At 46.2% G+C, this 18,215-nt stretch overlaps 4 protein-coding genes across 5 annotated transcripts in view; all 4 read right to left on the bottom strand.

Moving 5' to 3' along the window:
- Positions 1 to 12,685, bottom strand: part of LOC144104390 (uncharacterized) — a 13,241-nt gene extending 556 nt beyond the window's left edge. The window contains exons 1-2 of the mRNA XM_077637367.1: positions 12,401 to 12,685; positions 6,020 to 6,895 (exon numbers count right to left, since the gene is read on the bottom strand). Coding sequence (XP_077493493.1) covers positions 6,020 to 6,895; positions 12,401 to 12,685 — 1,161 coding nt within the window. The remainder of the gene's footprint in view (positions 1 to 6,019; positions 6,896 to 12,400) is intronic.
- Positions 1 to 18,215, bottom strand: part of LOC144104382 (TNF receptor-associated factor 6-like) — a 375,592-nt gene that overhangs the window by 255,665 nt on the left and 101,712 nt on the right. The gene's annotated exons all lie outside the window — the stretch shown is intronic.
- Positions 1 to 18,215, bottom strand: part of LOC144104385 (TNF receptor-associated factor 3-like) — a 182,492-nt gene that overhangs the window by 80,591 nt on the left and 83,686 nt on the right. The window lies entirely within an intron of this gene.
- The window catches only part of LOC144104396 (RING finger protein 151-like), a 68,315-nt gene that overhangs the window by 5,730 nt on the left and 44,370 nt on the right, over positions 1 to 18,215 (bottom strand). The gene's annotated exons all lie outside the window — the stretch shown is intronic.

Below are 18,215 nucleotides of genomic sequence, written 5' to 3'. Positions count from 1 at the left end.
GTATGATTTTCGTTGGTCGCTCTCCCGAGTGTTTTAGAAGCCATACTGTAATAATGTCACTTTAATTTTATCAAACTGAAGGCCTTTCTCGCGGAGGTGTCTCGAAAGAGCGAGGTTAGGGAGAGATTGAACATGAGAGCGGTATAGCTATTAAATATTAATCTGAAGGAATTTTGTGTTTGGCCTATGCATTGCATTTGACACACTCGAGCATGTGAACAACGTGACTGGAGTCGCAATGTAAATATTCTCGGATAACATGTTTGAAATCTGAATGGGCACTGTCAGCGAGTGAGTTAAGGTTTGCATATGTTTGCAAACTTGGCATCGGTTCTTTCCGCACGGTTTGCAATCCACGTGCCTCTGTTTATTAAACGTTTAGTGCACAAGGTGGTTTTGTAAATTTTTTGTCCCCTGTATGTAACCTGGGGGACAATTGGAAAAAATTTGGGGAGCCGCTCACTTTGGTCTATGATATTGAAGTGTTTTTTTAACGATTTTGATAATATTCCGGAGGTTGTTTGTGAACGTCAGTACCAGATTAGAGCGATGTGGTGTTGGCAGGGATGTGGTTATGATTAGAAACTTCGGCCCTTTTAATAGCACCGTTGATAATAAAGGACGGGTAGTGCTGTTTCTTTAAAACTTCGCGCACGTTATTGACATTATTTTTTTTTTAAATCTTCCTATCGAGAGCAAATGCGTTTGAATCAGATAGACTGTGAGTATGGAATTGAAGTTCTTCAATGGCGTCGGTGGCAATTGTTGAAATGAAGATACTCTTGTCAGTCTGCGGGTATTTTTACAGACGCTAGTGATTAATGCACCCCCTTCAACACGAAACAATACACCAATGAAGTTAATTCTATTCGTTGAGTAAGTGTTTGTGAAAGAGATATTTGGATGTATGTTCCTGTATGAGGTGATAAACTGAATTAGCTCTTCCTCTGTTCCTGTCCATATTATGAATATGCCATCAAGAAAATGTTTTTAAAAAGTCGGTTTGGTTAGATATATGGGGAAAGAAAGTCTGGTTCAATTTTGTTAATAAATATGTCGTCGTAATTTGGTCCCATTTTTGTGTCCATAGCAGTACTACACGTTTGAAGATGATATGAGTTGCTGAATTCGAAAGTGTTAAGTTTAAGGACCAAAGTTTCAAGCGTCTCGATGGCACTTGAACTGGGAGAGTCTAGGAGTCTGTGTTCTTTATAGGCTCCTACCATGGCCTGGAATCCGCCGTCATGTGGGATATTGGTGTAAAGTGACACCACGTCCAGGGTAACTAGGAAAGCGCCATGAGGGAAGGTGACATGGGATAATTCTCTCAGAAAATGGTTAGTATCTCGTATTTAAGATGGATGTTTCGGAGGTATATGTTTGATGAGAGAATCGATTTAATCTGAGATCGGTTCTGTCAGTGTGCCGATACCAGAAAAAATAGGTCACTCCGGATGATTCTCTTTGTGCATTTTCGGAAGCATGTAAAAACGCCCCGCGCATTTTTTGGCTTCAGCGAATTTTTATTTGCGGTGGTAATACACCTTCATCGGTTAGTTTATTAAGAGTTTTTCTATGATCTTCTTGTGTTCAGAGGTGGGGTATGATGATAGTTCATTATAGGATTTTGAGTCGTTGAGCTGGCGGTTGCCCTCCTGAATATAATCATCTTTGTCCGAAATAACTGTACCTCGACCCTTGTCGGCGGGCATAATGACGATGTCGGTTCGTATCATAAGTTGGTCTAAGGCGTTACTTTCTTTTGTTGTGAGATTGGGTGGTCCAGATTTTCGTGTTCCGAAGGCCTGAAGTATGTCCTTTTGTACCGCTATAATATATAGGTCTAGATATTTGTCCCTGCCAACTTTTGGGCGGCTACTGTTCCAGAGGTTTGCGGCAGCAATAATTATTTTGGTTTGGCTTCTCTAAAAATTATTCCCGTAGTCTAAGTGTTCGTAGTCTAAGTGTCTTCTCTCCCAGCCCTTTCTCGTAAAGCTCCAACTGCTATTTCCTGCTGTTTGCCATTTTATACCTTTACTTATTCTGTATGGCCTTTTCGCCCTCCTGCTCCGAGTCTAACCCGCACTTATAAAGGGGAGACACCAATGAAGCAAGTCACTCCCGGAAAACATCGGTCCTCTGATCGAAACGTAGAGTAAAATAAAAATGTTTCCTTAATCGAAGCGTGTACTTCGCTCTATATTAATTTAAGCAGTCAAGGACGCTGTTTTCCCGCAACCATATATATATATATATATATATATATATATATATATATATATATATATATATATATATATATATATATATATATATATATATAGATTTAAGAGAAGTGGGCACTTCTACAAAGACACCTTTATTTATCAACGTTTCGACCGCGGTGCGGTCTTCTTCAGGACTGTCCTGAAGAAGACCGCACCGCGGTCGAAACGTTGATAAATAAAAGTGTCTTTGTAGAAGTGCCCACTTCTCTTAAATCTTTATTCTGCGGAGCCAACGCAACCAACGTTCGCAACACACACACACACACACACACACACACACACACACACACACACACACACACACACACACACACACACACACACACACACACATACACACACACATACACATACACACACACACACACACACACACACACACACACACACACACACACACACACACACACACACACACACACACACACACACACATACACACATACATACATACATACATACATACATACATACATACATACATACATACATACATACATACATACATACATACATACATACATACATACATACATACATACATACATACATACATACATACATACATACATACATACATACATACATACATACATACATACATACATACATACATACATACATACATACATATATATATATATATATATATATATATATATATATATATATATATATATATATATATATATATATATATAGCAGACAAGGCAAATGAAGTTGACAAACATGTTAATTAAGCCAACAGTCACCGAAAACAAGGTGCATAGGGAATGTTTCTGTTCATTTTTCTAATTTGTAGCGCTTTTAATTTGTAACAACTTTATCGCCTTCGAAGAATGGTCACGAGGACACGATGACACTAGGCTGTTCTTGTATTAGTTATAGTTAGAGGTCAAAAAGAAAGCAGAAACCGCGAAAAGTGCCGCTGCGAACAGGAAGAACTGAGTTTCCAGGAACTAAGAAAAAATTGACATCAACAAGAATTTTGTTAAACAATGCATGACCTGTGTATAATATACAAAGGAAGAAGACACATGCCTTGACCTTGACACGTCACTCCACCCATAACGCGGCGAAGTCCCCTTCTTAAGCAAAAAAAAAAGAGAGAGGACGGCAGGACGTCGCTTTCCAAAACAGCAATGCATTGTGAAATTGTGAAGCCTTAGAATTCAATCAACCAAACGATCAGGCAGGCTCACGTAAAAGATTTTCGGCCATAAACCGTATTCACATTATCAGTCGCGTCATTGAGAAATGACCAGACTATAACCAACCCCTATGATAGCCTTCGTAAATTACGAGAAATCATATGAGTCAGTGGAAACTTCGGCGTTCATGCAGGCGTTGCGGAATCACTGTGTACAAAAACCTTAAGTCAAAAATACTGGCAGGTATCTAAAACGATTGCACAGCTACCATACTTCTTTCTAAAGCCAGCAATAAAATTCCAATGAGGAAGGGTGTCAGGCAGGTAGACAAGATCTCACCAACGCTATTCACTGCCTGTTTACAAGACGCATTCAGAGGCTTGGGTTGGGATCAGTTGGGGAGATGAGATAATGAAGAATACTTGAGGAATTACGATGAGCTGATGGCAGTGCCTTGCTCAGTCGCTCAGGAGATGAACTCCAAAGCATGATCAATGATTTGCAAAGGCAGAACATAACGGTGCGTCTAAAAGTTAATATGCAGAAAACCAAAGTAATGGTCAGCAGTCGGAGAAGGAACCTGCAGTTTACATTTGTTAGCGAGGTTCTGGAAGCGGTAAAGGAATACGTCTACTTGGGGCAAGCAGTGACGTCTGATCCGGATCATGAGAGCGAAATAACTCGAAGAATGAGAATGAGGTGGAGCGCATTTGGCAAGTTCTCTCAGATCATTAATGGCAGTATCAATATTTACAGTGTGTTTTGCCCAAAATTAGGCACAATTTTTAAATGCAGGTTTTTTTAGTTGGATGAGTGCTTTTTCTTCATAGCATTGTCAGCGGTGCCAGTGTCAGAATACAGCTGAAATATGCTTTTTAGGAAGCAGGTAAGCTAAAGTTGAGCAGCTAACCTTTTAATTATTACTTTTAGGCTCCTTAATTATTGAGGGGAGTGTAGCCCACTGCAAGTAATATCTATATCAATTTTTAGAATTTCGAAAATGCGGTTGTCCTGAGCGCTGTAGCCCAACAAATTTTGGCTATTTCGAAGAGTTACGTGCACTGGAGAGGTTGCTTTGCCTGCAAGCTTCTCGAAAGCGATTGTATTATGGCGCTATGTAGCCGAAACTTGTTGGGGCACAGCGCCGAGGGTACCGCGTTTTCGAAGTTTTAAAAACAGATATGCATAAAGTAACGGTGGGCTACGCGCCTCTCAATAATTAAGGAGCCTTACAGTAATAATTAAAAAGTAAAGTATTCCAAACTTGTTAGCCAGCCTGCTAGTTAGCACCTCTCAGCTGTATTCTGATGTAGTACACCACTAAGAATACTATCCCGAAAGAAGCGCTCGTCAATCTGAAAAGGCCGATTTTTTTTTAGTTGCGTAAAATGTTAGGTGAAACACCCGATATTGAAGCTCGATGAGGTTGCTGTACTTTAGGCAGAGCTGCGCAGATTGTGACATTGAAGAAATGCTTGCTATACGAAGAAGCAAAATGCTGTACTAGACAGTTTATCCCCGCTGTAAGGGCATGACGCGATATGGTTAATGGGTTAATGCCCATATGTGCGGAACTGATCGCTGTCTGCATTGCATTCACAGATCGATGGACCCCTCATACCTGTCCTGGCGCAGTGGCACTTCGTTTACGCGATGCACCGCTTCCCTGCGATGACAGGTGTCCCACCGGTGAGGCTTGTGAGACCCAGGTTGCTTTTGTCAAGCAACCTCTCTCGACCTCGCATTGATTTAACGGCCACCTGCCACGGTCGCTGACGTGGGACAATTTGTTCCGACATGAGATGCCAGTGGCGTTAAAACACGATCTTCGCTTCTGGTATTACGTAACTCTGAAGTCTTTCTGCTTACGATGTGAAACATACTGGTAGTTCTATTGTGCTACTAGACCATACTTAATAAGATGATGATAAAGTCGCAAGCATTATGCTTAGTTGAAAATGAAACGAAAATTGGATTTGCGACTTGCACTGTACATTAAGGCTGATGTTTCTTTTTTTCGGATAGAAACAAAAAATTATAAACAGATGAAGTAAGTGGATACCAACGTTTTACCAAATTGTTTAAGAAAAACACCACTTTCCCTGCGAGAGGAAAAACAACATTTTTTAGTCATTTTTATTTCTCATACAACGCTAGGATACATCTGATCCTCACAAATAAAAAACAGAAGCTTTTTTTTGGGCTCCATTTTTTATCGAAGCTGTGCAGAAAAAAACCTTCATACAACCGTTTTTAGATGAATTTCCATCCAATGTAAAGTTATCCCCCCCACCCCCCCCCCCCAAAAAAAAAAGTCCAGAATGGAAATGAAGCGTACAAGGGTGTTCACAGACAGGAAATTCTATGCGGTGGGCCATGTCCGCGCTCAAGTCGGATTCAAGGCAGCAGCGCCCACTTTATCCGAAGCTGGTTATTTTCTAGGTACCCGTCATTGAGCAGATCTTCGAGGTTGAAATATGCATTCCCGAAAACGCCACAATTTGATCGGGTTGGCTTTTGATTACCTGGGTCATTTGGATCGGGTTGAAGCTCTCGCACACGCTCTTCCCTTCTTGTCGGATGAATTACGGTCATCCTGACCTTGTGCTTGAATGGCCACTGGACATCGTCGTCCATGTCGCCCTTGTACAGGGTGTACTTCATGAACAGCAGTACAGGAAAGAAGTTTACAATGAACCTGACTCCAGGAGACATGCAGTAGCCGCACAGGTACACCTTCTCGCTGTCATACTCAGCCGCGTCGTTCTTCAGCGCCTCTTCTTTAAGCGACTCCACACCTCTAATCAAAAACTCGCACTGCGTCACTTGTAGTGCACTCTCTCTGCGGGCATTGGTGACGTGTTGCAATGTTTTTTGAACGCTTTCCTTCAATTCAGTCTTGACTTGTTCAATGCTAGTTGCAATCTGCGACAAGTCGGCCCGAGTTGCGCTCAATTTATCGTTCAGTTTATTTTCTAAACTTTTTATACTTCTCAAACAGGTTTTAACTGTATCGCTGCATGTCGCAAAACATTGTTTCAGTTCAGCGTTGGAAGACATTATTTCCTCGTGATTCTGTCCCATTGAAGACGTTAGTTCTTGACGCAGTGTCTCCTTCAGTGTGTTTGTGCCATGAGAGATTTCACTTAATCGATCCCCATGGGTGCTGATATCAACAGCCATTGGCCTCAGATATGCTGTGATTTCACCCGCTTGCCTTTCTAAAGCTTCTTTGAAAGACGTCAGCGATGCTGCTTCATTTACTTGAGACACCGGAACTTGGCTTTCGGATGCGACGGGCGTCGAAGTGTTGCAAGAGGCCGACCGGAGATGCGTGCACACGTCTCTGCAAAGAACGGTGGCCGAGCACTTCGGACAAAGGACGGAGTGGTGTTCACATTCCAGCAGGAAATGCTGGGTGACCCCTGAAGCAGCCGTCCTGTACTGGCAGCCACTGCCTTCATTCCAGCACTTGACCTGCGAGGGGACCAAGGAAATCACTTGGTGACAGATAGCGACTATGTGGCGACGGACTTAATTTTCACCTTCTCTACGTATATGAAATAAAATAAATAAAATTATGAGGTTCGGTTATATCTGCTCGTTTGTGGACTTTTTAGAAGGAAGGAATTTATTTCTTCTTCCTGGAAATTATTTTTAGGGATTAATTGGTCCTGGTGAAACATTTTACCAAACGGTCACGTGTTCCATTTGCTGCGTATACTGAGCGCGTTTCGTGGACCTTGCTCGGCATGATGTATGAAAATTGTAAATAACTATATTAAAGTGGGAAAAAGATTGCAATCGGTTCGCGTAATCGTTCGTCAAACGTCTTTAAAAGTAAGGCAGTGCAGCAGTGAATCGACACCGTTGTTAAGAAAGGTGCGTAAATTATCACCGAGCAGCCATCCAACAGGTGCAAGATCACACCCTTTTGCTCGGAGAAATATACGACGTCGTGCCCCTGACAGCTTTGGCCCCGCTCAACCAGCAAATTTTAGGACGCATCCAGGCTCTGCAGTCCAGCTTCACAGCGGCTGCTCCAGAGAGCCACGGTTGGTCGGCACGCGGACTTTGAATCCAGCAAGGGTTTTTTTTCAGTAAAAGAACATCAAAATACCCGGCTTTGTACCGAAGGCGAAGGTAGAAACAGGCAGGCGTCGGCTGCACTCAACTGAAACATAATGCTTTCCGCCGTAGGTTGTGGGGTTAAAACTGCTTTGCCTTGCTTAGTCGAGGCTAACACAGTTTAAAACAGTTGATACCACCCTATGATAGGGAGCGCTACCGAGCAGACGCCGACTACGGGGGGCCTTGCTTTGATCGGGAAGGAGGGAACGACTCCCTGGCTGACACAAGACAGGAATTTATTGCCAGAACAACAATACCGCCAGCTAGCAACAAAATGCGCAAAGGAATCGACATCGTCCGGCACACAAGTAATCCCAAAGTTGGGCGTGTTCGAAACGTTCGCGATGAAAAATAGCGCAAAAGGAACACGAAGGATGGAAAGGACCGACGCAGACAGGCGCTCGTCTGCGTCGTTCCTTTCCGTCCTTGGTGTTCCTTTTGCGCTGTTATTACGATCACCAGCAAGGTTACGAGCGAAGGTTTGCCCACGCTAGAACAAAAGAGAAGCACATAGGACGGACGGCTAGCCCTCACCTGGCTGGCGCAGAGCTGAACCGAAGCAACCCCACGAGACCAGTTCACGAGCGGATAAGCAAGTGAGTCGTTTCCCGCCCGGGCGCGGCAATCACGCCGTCTGTGGTGCTCTGACGCCAGCGCCCTCCATTGTTAATTAAAGGGATCACTGATTTTTTTGTGTGTATGCGAATTGGGGGAAAGGTAAATTTATTGCCAAGATATTTTAATTCGAAGTAAAAAAACTTAACAAGGTGGTGGTTCGGGCTAGTGGGTATGCGTTACTGTTTCCCGCCGCTCCGATTCAAACTTGGGACTCTCTGATGACGAAATAGGAGGACAGTGACGCAGAGTGGTGCAAGCGCCGTCGTCGCTTCGTTTATGTTTGCAGAAACTTTACAATGGCTCCGCAAAGAACCGCGGCCTGCACTTCAGCGACCTCAACCTCACAGAGCCTGCGATGCTTTTTATGGATTAGGCGGCGGTTCTGCCACGAGAAAGTACGAGATGTCCGCAGTGTCGCTGTCAATGCCGAGCCACCGTCATCACTGACATGTGGAGATTTGTCCGTGCGGACATATTTAAATTCTGTAACAATAGTCCTCGTAGCGCTGGTTATTCAGCCCAGCGTCTTGGTACGTTGACAAAGCGAACACGCCGAGCGGCTCGTTTGCTAACGTGGAGGTGCGTGGAACAATAGATATGTACAAGTCTTTCTTTTTCGCAGCTGCGAGCCGTTGCACGAACTTCTTCCGAGGAGCACGTGGATAGGCACTTGGAGCTTATCTGCTTCTCCGCCCTTTTAAACAGAGGCGTTTTATAAAACGAAACCACGTGGGTGTGGCAAGCGCATAGCCTCGAAAAGCATCGAGGCTACACCGAAAAACGTACCGAAACTACGCTGGCCGCCAGTTGCGACGCAAATTATAGGTTTTCTTCGACTTCCAACATTCAGGCTGCTTTTTTTTTCTGTCTTCCTCTTTTGGATAAAAATGCACTAGCGGTTTCAAAACAATTTATATACTGCAGTACCGTTCAGTACTGCAGTAAGCTTGAAGCACGTTTGGCGGACTCGGAGATCGGTGACGTATTTTCTACTATTTCGTCATCACGCTTGCACTTGCGAGATTGACCTGAGGCGGAGATACCTATAGTTACTTTAGTTCTTTTCTACCTTACAAGAGGTTTGTTTTCGTAAGAAGTGGTGTTGTTGTGGTTAGTAGCTGGTATTCTATCTATACAAGCTGACTTGAGTTTCTCCTTAGTGTCCCTTTAAGGCAAATAGGTTGAGGGAGGACGCATCACGGAGAAACAAACCAAAGGGGATTGACCGGGGCGAGTTTCCACAGTGCTTATTCACATGCTAACCAAGGAACCATTGAACGCAGCCTGCTGTGCGAGATAACTGAGTATCCGTATTCGCCTACCTGAATGCGGTGGAAATATGTTGTGTCGATGTTGCTATTGAATGTTTAGAAACTATTCGCGTCTTGCTAGTATTGTCCGGGAACAAGGAAATGAATCTTGGACATGCCACTACAAAGGCAGTCCGTGCTGAATGGAAGTAGTTGTCCTTGGGTCAAGCTACAATAATTAGTGACTTCCAAGACATCAAAAACGAACTAATAACGAACTAAGAGGACAGCCAATTGAGAGACACTACCAGAATGTTGTTTAGAATGCAGCGCTAAAAAACGGACGAGGGACGGAGTACGGGACACAAAGACATTCACGAGCGCTGCTACGAACTGTTTATTCATGCGGTAGTGCAGGGGATATATAAGAAGGGAATGGCGAGCTTGCGCGTAGAGAAGGCACAAACACCGCGCATGAGTCAAGCGAACAAGTTAATCAAAAAAATTGGCGGTGGTTCAGCCTGGAGTGACGCGATAGATACAGCTGGACGAGTGGAACTTACTCAGTTGAACTGGAAAGTCAGTCTTTCGCCGCTCCGTTTCGCTGGGCGTTCCTTCATCTTCGTCCCACTTGACACGGCGCATGCGCACAGCTGTGGCAGTTCGGTCTCGCCGGCGCGCCGCGCCGCCGGCAGCAGCAGCTGCTCCGCACCACGTGGATGGTCAGGTGACCAACCACGTGATCGGCCACGGCGCCGCGCCACCGGCAGCTGCTCCGCACCACGTGACCAACCACGGGACAACATGGTGGCGCCACCACGCTGAAGGCTCGAAATGCTGGCAGCCACAGACAGGGTGGCGGCGCCGCTACTGCCACAGCGCCGGCACGCTGAAGGCTCGAAATGCTACCGTAATATAGCTATCTCTACAAAACGAATCTAAAAAAGCACAATCAGCTGAATATACGTGTAAAGACGTGTCACTGATGCAACGTTCGTACAGCTTTCCGATATTCAAGAACAAGCCTAACCTTATCACTATCTCTCTTGCCAAGAATCGTGGCCTTCTCTAACCTTGCCCTACACGTGCTCGAAGCAACGTGCCGCAGGAGATTCGCACTAGTCTCATTATTTTCTATGCTTTTGGCATGCTCCCGTAGCCGGTCATTAATACAGCGGCCAGTTTGGCCAGCGTATAAAGCCCCACATGAGAAGGGGATGCAGTACACCACACCTATTGGACATTTAGCGCAGGCGATCCCATGTTTTTGTTGCATCCCCTGCCGGCACAACCAATGCTGCGAGGGCATAGCTTAGACAGCTTGTTGGGTGCTGAGAACACCAAGAGCACATGGTGCCTTCAAAGCCGGTTGTGGTCTTTTATGTACACCAACTCTCCCACGTCCTGAGAAAACTGGCTGCCAGTTACCATGTGCCCTTGGTGCTCACAGCACCCAACAAGCTGTCTAAGCTATGCACACGCATCACTGGTTGTGCCGGCAGGGGCTGCAACAACAACAAAAAAAAAGGGGTATCGCCTACATGTGGGGCTTGATACGTTGGCCAAACTGGCTGCTGTATTAATGACCGGCTACGGGAGCATGCCAAAAACAGAATATATTGACACTAATGCGAATCTCGCGCGGCACCTTGTTTCGTGCACGTGTAGGGTCCAGATTGGAAAAGACCACGATTCTTCGCAAGAGCGGTAATGATAAGGCTAGGCTCGTTTTAGAGGATTATCATATCAAAAAGCTGTCCGAAAGTTGTGGCAGTGACACGTCTGTGCACGTATATTCAGCTGAATGTGCTTCTTTAGATTTGTTGTTTGATTAACTGCTTCGCTTGACTGATGGGCGGTCTTTGAGCCTTCTCTATGGGCATGCTGGGCATTCCCTTCTGAGCGTATATCCCTTGTACTACACGATGAATAAACTGTTGGCGTCCGTTTTTTTTTTGCGTTGCCTTCTGAACAACATGCATCACCAACTAGCCCGGAAGCTTGCTCTCCTGCACTACCAGAATCTGGCTACTTTGAAAATAGACAAGGAACATGTGTAATGCAAAGCAGGAAAGACGACTCAGCTGGTCCGGAAGATGGACGCGCGATTTGATGACGCCGAGAATTGCTCGCGGAGATGCAATTTGATTGTTTACGCCGGTCCTACACCATCCGAGAGATTTGCCGAACCCGAAGAGATCATCATTCGCCACTGGTCCGATCAACCGGGTGTGACCTTAGATAGTAAAGATATCTAACGTGCACACCGTCTTGTACGACACAACACGGAACGCCAGCGTCCCATAATGGTAAAGTTTGCATCCTTTAAATGATCCTCTCAAATGACCCCAAAGTAAAAGATACAGATTTAAGCATTGATGAGGATTTCTCCCGACGAATTCATAATACAAGAAAGCAACTTGTCGCGTTTTCCAAATAAAAGACAACTAAATTTTCTTTGCGGTATCAAACCCTCCATAAAGGCGCAAAACGCTATTTTTTATGAGACGGAGTAAACACTTAAAGAAATCTAGCTACCACAACCACGTAAGTCAGTTCTACACCGTCTTCAAACATGTCATCGTTATATTCTTTTGTTTTCTGCAATCTTTGCTAACATACTGTTTCATTCCGAAAGGAGAGCTCGCGTCAAACCTGGTGTTATCATCTGATAGCAACTTGCTGATATTAACTGAAACGTGGCTAACAGATGACATTAGTGCGGCGAGGTGCTTGCTGATTTACCCAGTTTTTCTTCCTCTCGTTCAGATCGTAAAAACGCACGTAGTGGAGGTGTTCCAATTGCGACAACCCACCACTTATCATGCACTGTTCTCAACATTTTATCCGACCTTGAATTAATTTGGCTCATCTGTCGAGCCGCACCACATGCTGCTGAATGTGTGCTGCTGCTGAAGTAGTAAGAGCTAACGCTCCTAAAAAAAAAGGCCCTAGCAGCTCCTTATTCTACATTCCCGCTCACCTCTCTTTTAAGCAGATCGTCAGCGGAGACGTCCATAAGGAGGACGTCATCCTCCTCGTAGGCGTTGCAGTCGAGCGGGCACTCCAGCGAGCCGTCCTTGGTGCACTGTCCGTAGCAGCACTCGCAGAGAGCGTGCATGCAGGGGAGGTGCGCGGTCCTCCTTCGCACCAGTCCGCAAGCACTGCATACTACATTCGCTGGAATAGGCTTGAGGAAAGTCAGGGGCTTCCAGTCGAGCTCCGGGGCGAATCCGACCAGCGTGCACTGCGAGCTTGAGGGAGGCATCGTTCACTGCGTCCGTTCGCTGCGCCGGTCGTATCAGGAACTGCTGTTTCCGCCCCTTGACAGCGCGGTCTTATCTTCTTCATGGCGGTCGTCAAGGCGACAATCGCGGCTGCGTCAGCGGAGTCTTTTCGCAAGTGCCGCGCTGAACCGAGATGCCGCCCGTGGAAATATAGTGCCATTTTCGCTTGTGATGAAACACCGCTAGCCCTTTATCGACGACTGTTGCTCACAGGCAACACACCAGAAAATATTTTTTTTTCTGGTTCAGTTTTGGTTTTGGACGCTTTTGTTTTACACCAAACTCCGCCTATCTTACAACCACATGGGCATGTTGCGCCATCTGACTTATAATAAAGAAATTGAAGAGGAAAATTATGGCGCGGAAATCTCTGCCGTTCAAAATTATCTCCTAGAATCAAAACGTCTACCATCATGAGCTTTCGTCCTGCCCATCCCATTATCAGCTTCTGTATTTCGGTTTTTACAACCACTTATAGTAATCCCTACCCCTTCTTTGCCTACATTTTAGTTTGTATGACCCCTCTAAACTCCTGCAACCACCTCGGCTACGAAAACTGTGCGATCCAAATTTTGGTAGGTCATCCCATGCTTGCCACATGCAGCTGGTCATTTAAATAGTCACCGCCTGGTTATGGCCAATTTCCCTTGTGGTTATTGTTGTGTGCCAGAAGCAGCGGCGTACCGTGCGTGTGTTGGCAACTGTGGACACAAGCTGCATGCGTGCGGATTGACGCTGTGTGTGTGTGTGGGGTGCCGGCGGCATGGCTTTAATGTTGTGTGTCAGTATTGTATCATGTTCTTAGTTGTGCAATAAATGAAGTGCAGACACAACAAATGGCGACGAGGATGGGATTAAGAACGCTCCAAGAACGGCCTGAAGATCACCACATCAAGCGACAGTAACTGGCAGCCGCAAGAAGAGCATTGACAAACACGAAGTGTCAGGCCTAACTCTGCGAGCCCTACGTTGGGCGGGAGAACAATGGCAGCTCAAGCAGCGCTAATCGGTAAGCTCGACAGTTTCGATGACACTGTTGAAGACTGGTCGTCGTATATAGAAAGGGCGGACGAATACTTCGCGCTCAACAGCTTACCGGAAGAGAAGAAGGTAGCGGCTATAATTACAAGCATGGGAGCGAAAACTTACGCTATCCTTCGCAAGCTGACCACGCCGAACAAACCCTCAGAGAAAACGTACGCAGACATTAAAAAGTACCTGGGAGACTACTTTTCACCTGTGCCTCTTGAAATGTCTGAGCGACATCGGTTCTACAAGAGACTTCAGAGAGAGGGCGAGTCTGCTAACGAATATATGGCAGAACTGCGGCGGCTTTCACAGAACTGCAACTTTGGGTCATTTTTGGACCAGGCACTGCGGGATAAATTTGTGTGCGGTCTTCGCTACGTGCAAGTCCAGCAGAGATTGCTAACCGCAAAAAAAGGTTACACTAGAGCACGCCCTTGACGAAGCAGTAGCACATGAACTTGCCGTGAAGGACATCGCCGAATTCAAAAGCAGGGAAGAAGTGCCGGCTTCCGTGGCTCATGTCGAGAAGGAAGCACGACGATGTTACAGGTGTGACCGCAAGGGGCATCCACCGTCGAAATGCAAGTTTCTCACAAGTGTTTGCCACAAGTGCAATAAAGTTGGCCACATTAGTACCGCGTGTAAAAGCAAGTCAAGCGACGCCAATAGAGCACCACGCCGGTCAAGCCTAACTTACAAGAATAGGCAGGCTTCAAAAAGTCAAGTGCATGCCATTGAACAAGACAGTGATGCATTTGAACTTCTGGCACATGTCGACGATGGGAACAAAAGCAGTCCGATCTGGCTGAAGCCACAGATCGAAGGGTACACATTGGCAATGGAGATGGACACTGGATCCAAGTATTCTCTTGTGCCAAGAACCACGTACGAAGCGCATCTCTCTCATCTGCCTCTGGAGGGAACTTCAGTACGGTTCAAGACGCTGACTGGTCAAGCTTTCAGCCCTAAAGGTGTGGCAACAGCCAATGTCACGTTTGGGAAGTCAACGCAACGCGTGCAGTTCTTTGTAGTCGACACTCCCGGACCTCCGCTCTTTGGAAGAGACTGGATTAATCGTTTCAACCTTCTCGAGCTGAGCAGCGTATTGAGGATCGACAACCAACTGGGGCCACGTGCAGATCAACTGAACAAGATCCTCGCAGAACACAGGGACGTCTTCGATGATAGCATTGGAAAACTCAAGCACATCAAACTGAAACTGCGTCTTCAAAGTGGTGTGCAACCGAAGTTCTGCAGGCCACGACAGGTGCCCTATGCCTTGAAGGAGAAAGTGAACACTGAGCTTGAACGGTTGGAAGCAGTCGGCATCCTGACAAAAGTGAATCACAGTGATTGGGCCACGCCCATAGTGCCTGTAGTGAAAGCAAATGGAACTGTCCGCATATGTGGAGACTTCAAAACCACAATCAACCCTCACTTGGTGGTGGACCAGTATCCCTTACCCCGCATTGAAGACATCTTTGCAAAGTTAGCAGGACAGAAGTTTTCAAAGATAGATCTGAGACAAGCCTACCTACAAATGGAAGTAGACGATGAGTCCAAGCCGCTCTTGACCATCAACACAGAAAAAGGGCTGTATCAGTACAACAGAATGATTTTTGGCATCTCTTCTGCGCCAGCTGTGTGGCAGAGAACAATAGATCAAATCCTGCAGGGAATCCCAATGTGCCATGCTACTCAAGATGACATTCTTGTCACTGGTGAGTCAGAAGATTCTCATCTCAAGAACCTAGAGCTAGTGCTCAGAAGACTGCAAGAGTATGGGCTCAGAGCTAACCTCCAGAAATGTTCGTTCTTTGAAGACTCTGTAACATACTGTGGTTACAAGCTCGATGGAACCGGGTTGCACAAGACAGAGGACAAGATCAAGGCAGTGATACGTGCCCCTACACCCAAGTCCACGTCTGAGTTGAGGTCATTCCTTGGCCTTGTGAACTATTACGGGAAGTTTATTCCAGACAGTGCTAATCTTCTCAGACCACTGCATGCACTTCTGGAGAAATCATCACCATGGAAGTGGACAAAAGAATGTGAGGTGGCATTTCAGCAAGCAAAGAAGATTATAGCCTCAGAAACTGTCCTTGTGTACTACAACCCGAACCTGGAAGTACGTCTAGCATGTGATGCTGGCCCCCACGGACTCGGAGCAGTCCTTTCGCACAAAATGCCTAATGGGAGTGAAAGACCCATCGCATTTGCATCTCGAACCATGAAGGCTTCGGAAAAGCAGTACTCTCAGATAGATAAAGAAGCACTAGCCATTGTCTGGGGTATACAAAAGTTCTATGCATACCTGTATGGAAGACACTTCAAGCTGATCACAGATCATCAGCCTCTGACACATATCTTTGGCCCAACCAGCAGTGTTCCTGCGATGCAAGCTGCACGCATTCAACGTTATGCCTTGTTTCTAGCTGGGCTCGACTACGAGATTCAATACCGCAAGTCATCGGATAATGCCAATGCAGATACATTGTCACGCTTTCCTCTTCCAGACAGTCCTGAAGACAAACCAGATGAAGCTGAACTTTTCTACCTGAACCAAATGAAGCAACTACCTGTAACAGCTCATCAAGTCAGACAAGCCACAGAGTGTGACCGTCTGCTATCGAGAGTCCGCTACCATGTTTTGAACGGGTGGGACTCGTGCAAACAAGACAACGAAATCCTTCCATTCTACAGGCGTAGAGATGAACTCTCTTTACACCACGGCATCATTGTTTGGGGCATAAGAACTGTCATTCCAGCTGTATTGCGAGAAACAGTCCTCAAAGACCTGCACTCTGGACATCAAAGCACTGTGAAAATGAAAGCGCTTGCACGTTCGTTTGTGTGGTGGCCACTGTTGACACCGATATCGAAGCCATCACTAAGAAATGTGCAGGGTGCTCCAGCGAGAGCAACATGCCACCAAATGTCTCTCTGCACCCGTGGGAAGTGCTGAGTGGACCATGGCGCCGAGTTCATTTAGACTTTGCAGGGCCATTCCTGGGCAAAATGTTTCTTATCGCTGTTGACTCATTCTCAAAATGGCCTGAAATACATGTGATGAGTTCAACTACGGCAGAGTGCACCGTGGATGCACTGCGCGTTATGTTTGCATCTCACGGCATTCCAGAACACATTGTCACGGACAATGGTCCTCAATTCACATCGGAAGAGCTTCGGACCTTTCTCATGCAGAATGGTGTGCGACACACATTTAGCGCGCCATATCACCCGGCGACGAACGGTCTTGCAGAAAGGTTCGTGCAGTCCTTCAAGCACAGTATGAAGGCCATGAAAGGAGAGGGATCCATCATCAAGAAGTTGACAAACTTCCTTTTGGCATACCGTACGACACCCCACTGTGCTACTGGTGAGACACCAGCAAACCTTTATCTCGGGCGCGAGCTACGCACTCGACTGGCACTATTACGCCCACAACCCGGTGGACGTACGTATGAGAAACAAGGGTCATCTCAACCAAGTAAGCCTCAGCGCTCCTTTTCTGAGGGGGAAGAAGTTTCTGTGCGCTCCTATAAAGGTACAAGTAAATGGGTGCCCGGAACAATCGCAACCAGAACAGGGCCTCCATCATATGAAGTGGAAGTTGGGGGAACAACCTGGAAACGTCACACTGATCAACTGCGCAAGGGTCACACCGACGACAAACGCCATCTGGATCCGGAACCTGAATTCCTACCCAGTATGCAAACCTCCCCGGACAACGAGACATCACCTGCTTGTGTTCCAGATGAAAACAAATCTGCATCACCTCGACGTGATCCATGTGTGAGTGCACCAGAAGACAAACTTAATACTCCTCGGGTAGCAGTTCCCGTGAGCCTCCCTGATCCTATCGCAGGTCGCCCAGTGAGGGTACGTCGACCACCATCGAAACTGGACTTGTAAAAAAAATTACAAGGGAGGAAGTGTTGTGTGCCAGAAGCAGCGGCGTACCGTGCGTGTGTTGGCAACTGTGGACACAAGCTGCATGCGTGCGGATTGACGCTGTGTGTGTGTGTGGGGTGCCGGCGGCATGGCTTTAATGTTGTGTGTCAGTATTGTATCATGTTCTTAGTTGTGCAATAAATGAAGTGCAGACGCAACAGTTATGTACCATTGTGTGAGGTCAACAACAACAACAACAACTCTGCACAGCAGTCGCCTACACGACTTCAGACTCTGACCGTCAATTTCCTGGTAAGCGCTCGTTTTTTTCTCCGTGGCTTTTCGCACTTGCTTGGAAGAATGCCTCAGTTTGCTCTTTTTCGAATTACGTCTATGGCTCTGCTAATTTGCGCCCGTAAGGGCGCGTCTCGTGTTTGTTGCCCATAGGCAACACCCGGCACTATGCTGTGTTGTTCGTCCCGTTGAGTTTACAGTGTGCCTTTTTTGTGTTTGTCTGCTAAACTGCCTAGGCGGATAACGTACATGCTGCACGGCCTCATGCAGGACACACGGATGGATCCGAACATA

Source organism: Amblyomma americanum, chromosome 9 (assembly GCF_052857255.1).
Source record: "Amblyomma americanum isolate KBUSLIRL-KWMA chromosome 9, ASM5285725v1, whole genome shotgun sequence".
Lineage (NCBI taxonomy): Eukaryota > Metazoa > Arthropoda > Arachnida > Ixodida > Ixodidae > Amblyomma > Amblyomma americanum.
Note: the sequence above shows the minus strand (reverse complement) of the source record. Positions and strands in the feature narration are given on the sequence as shown.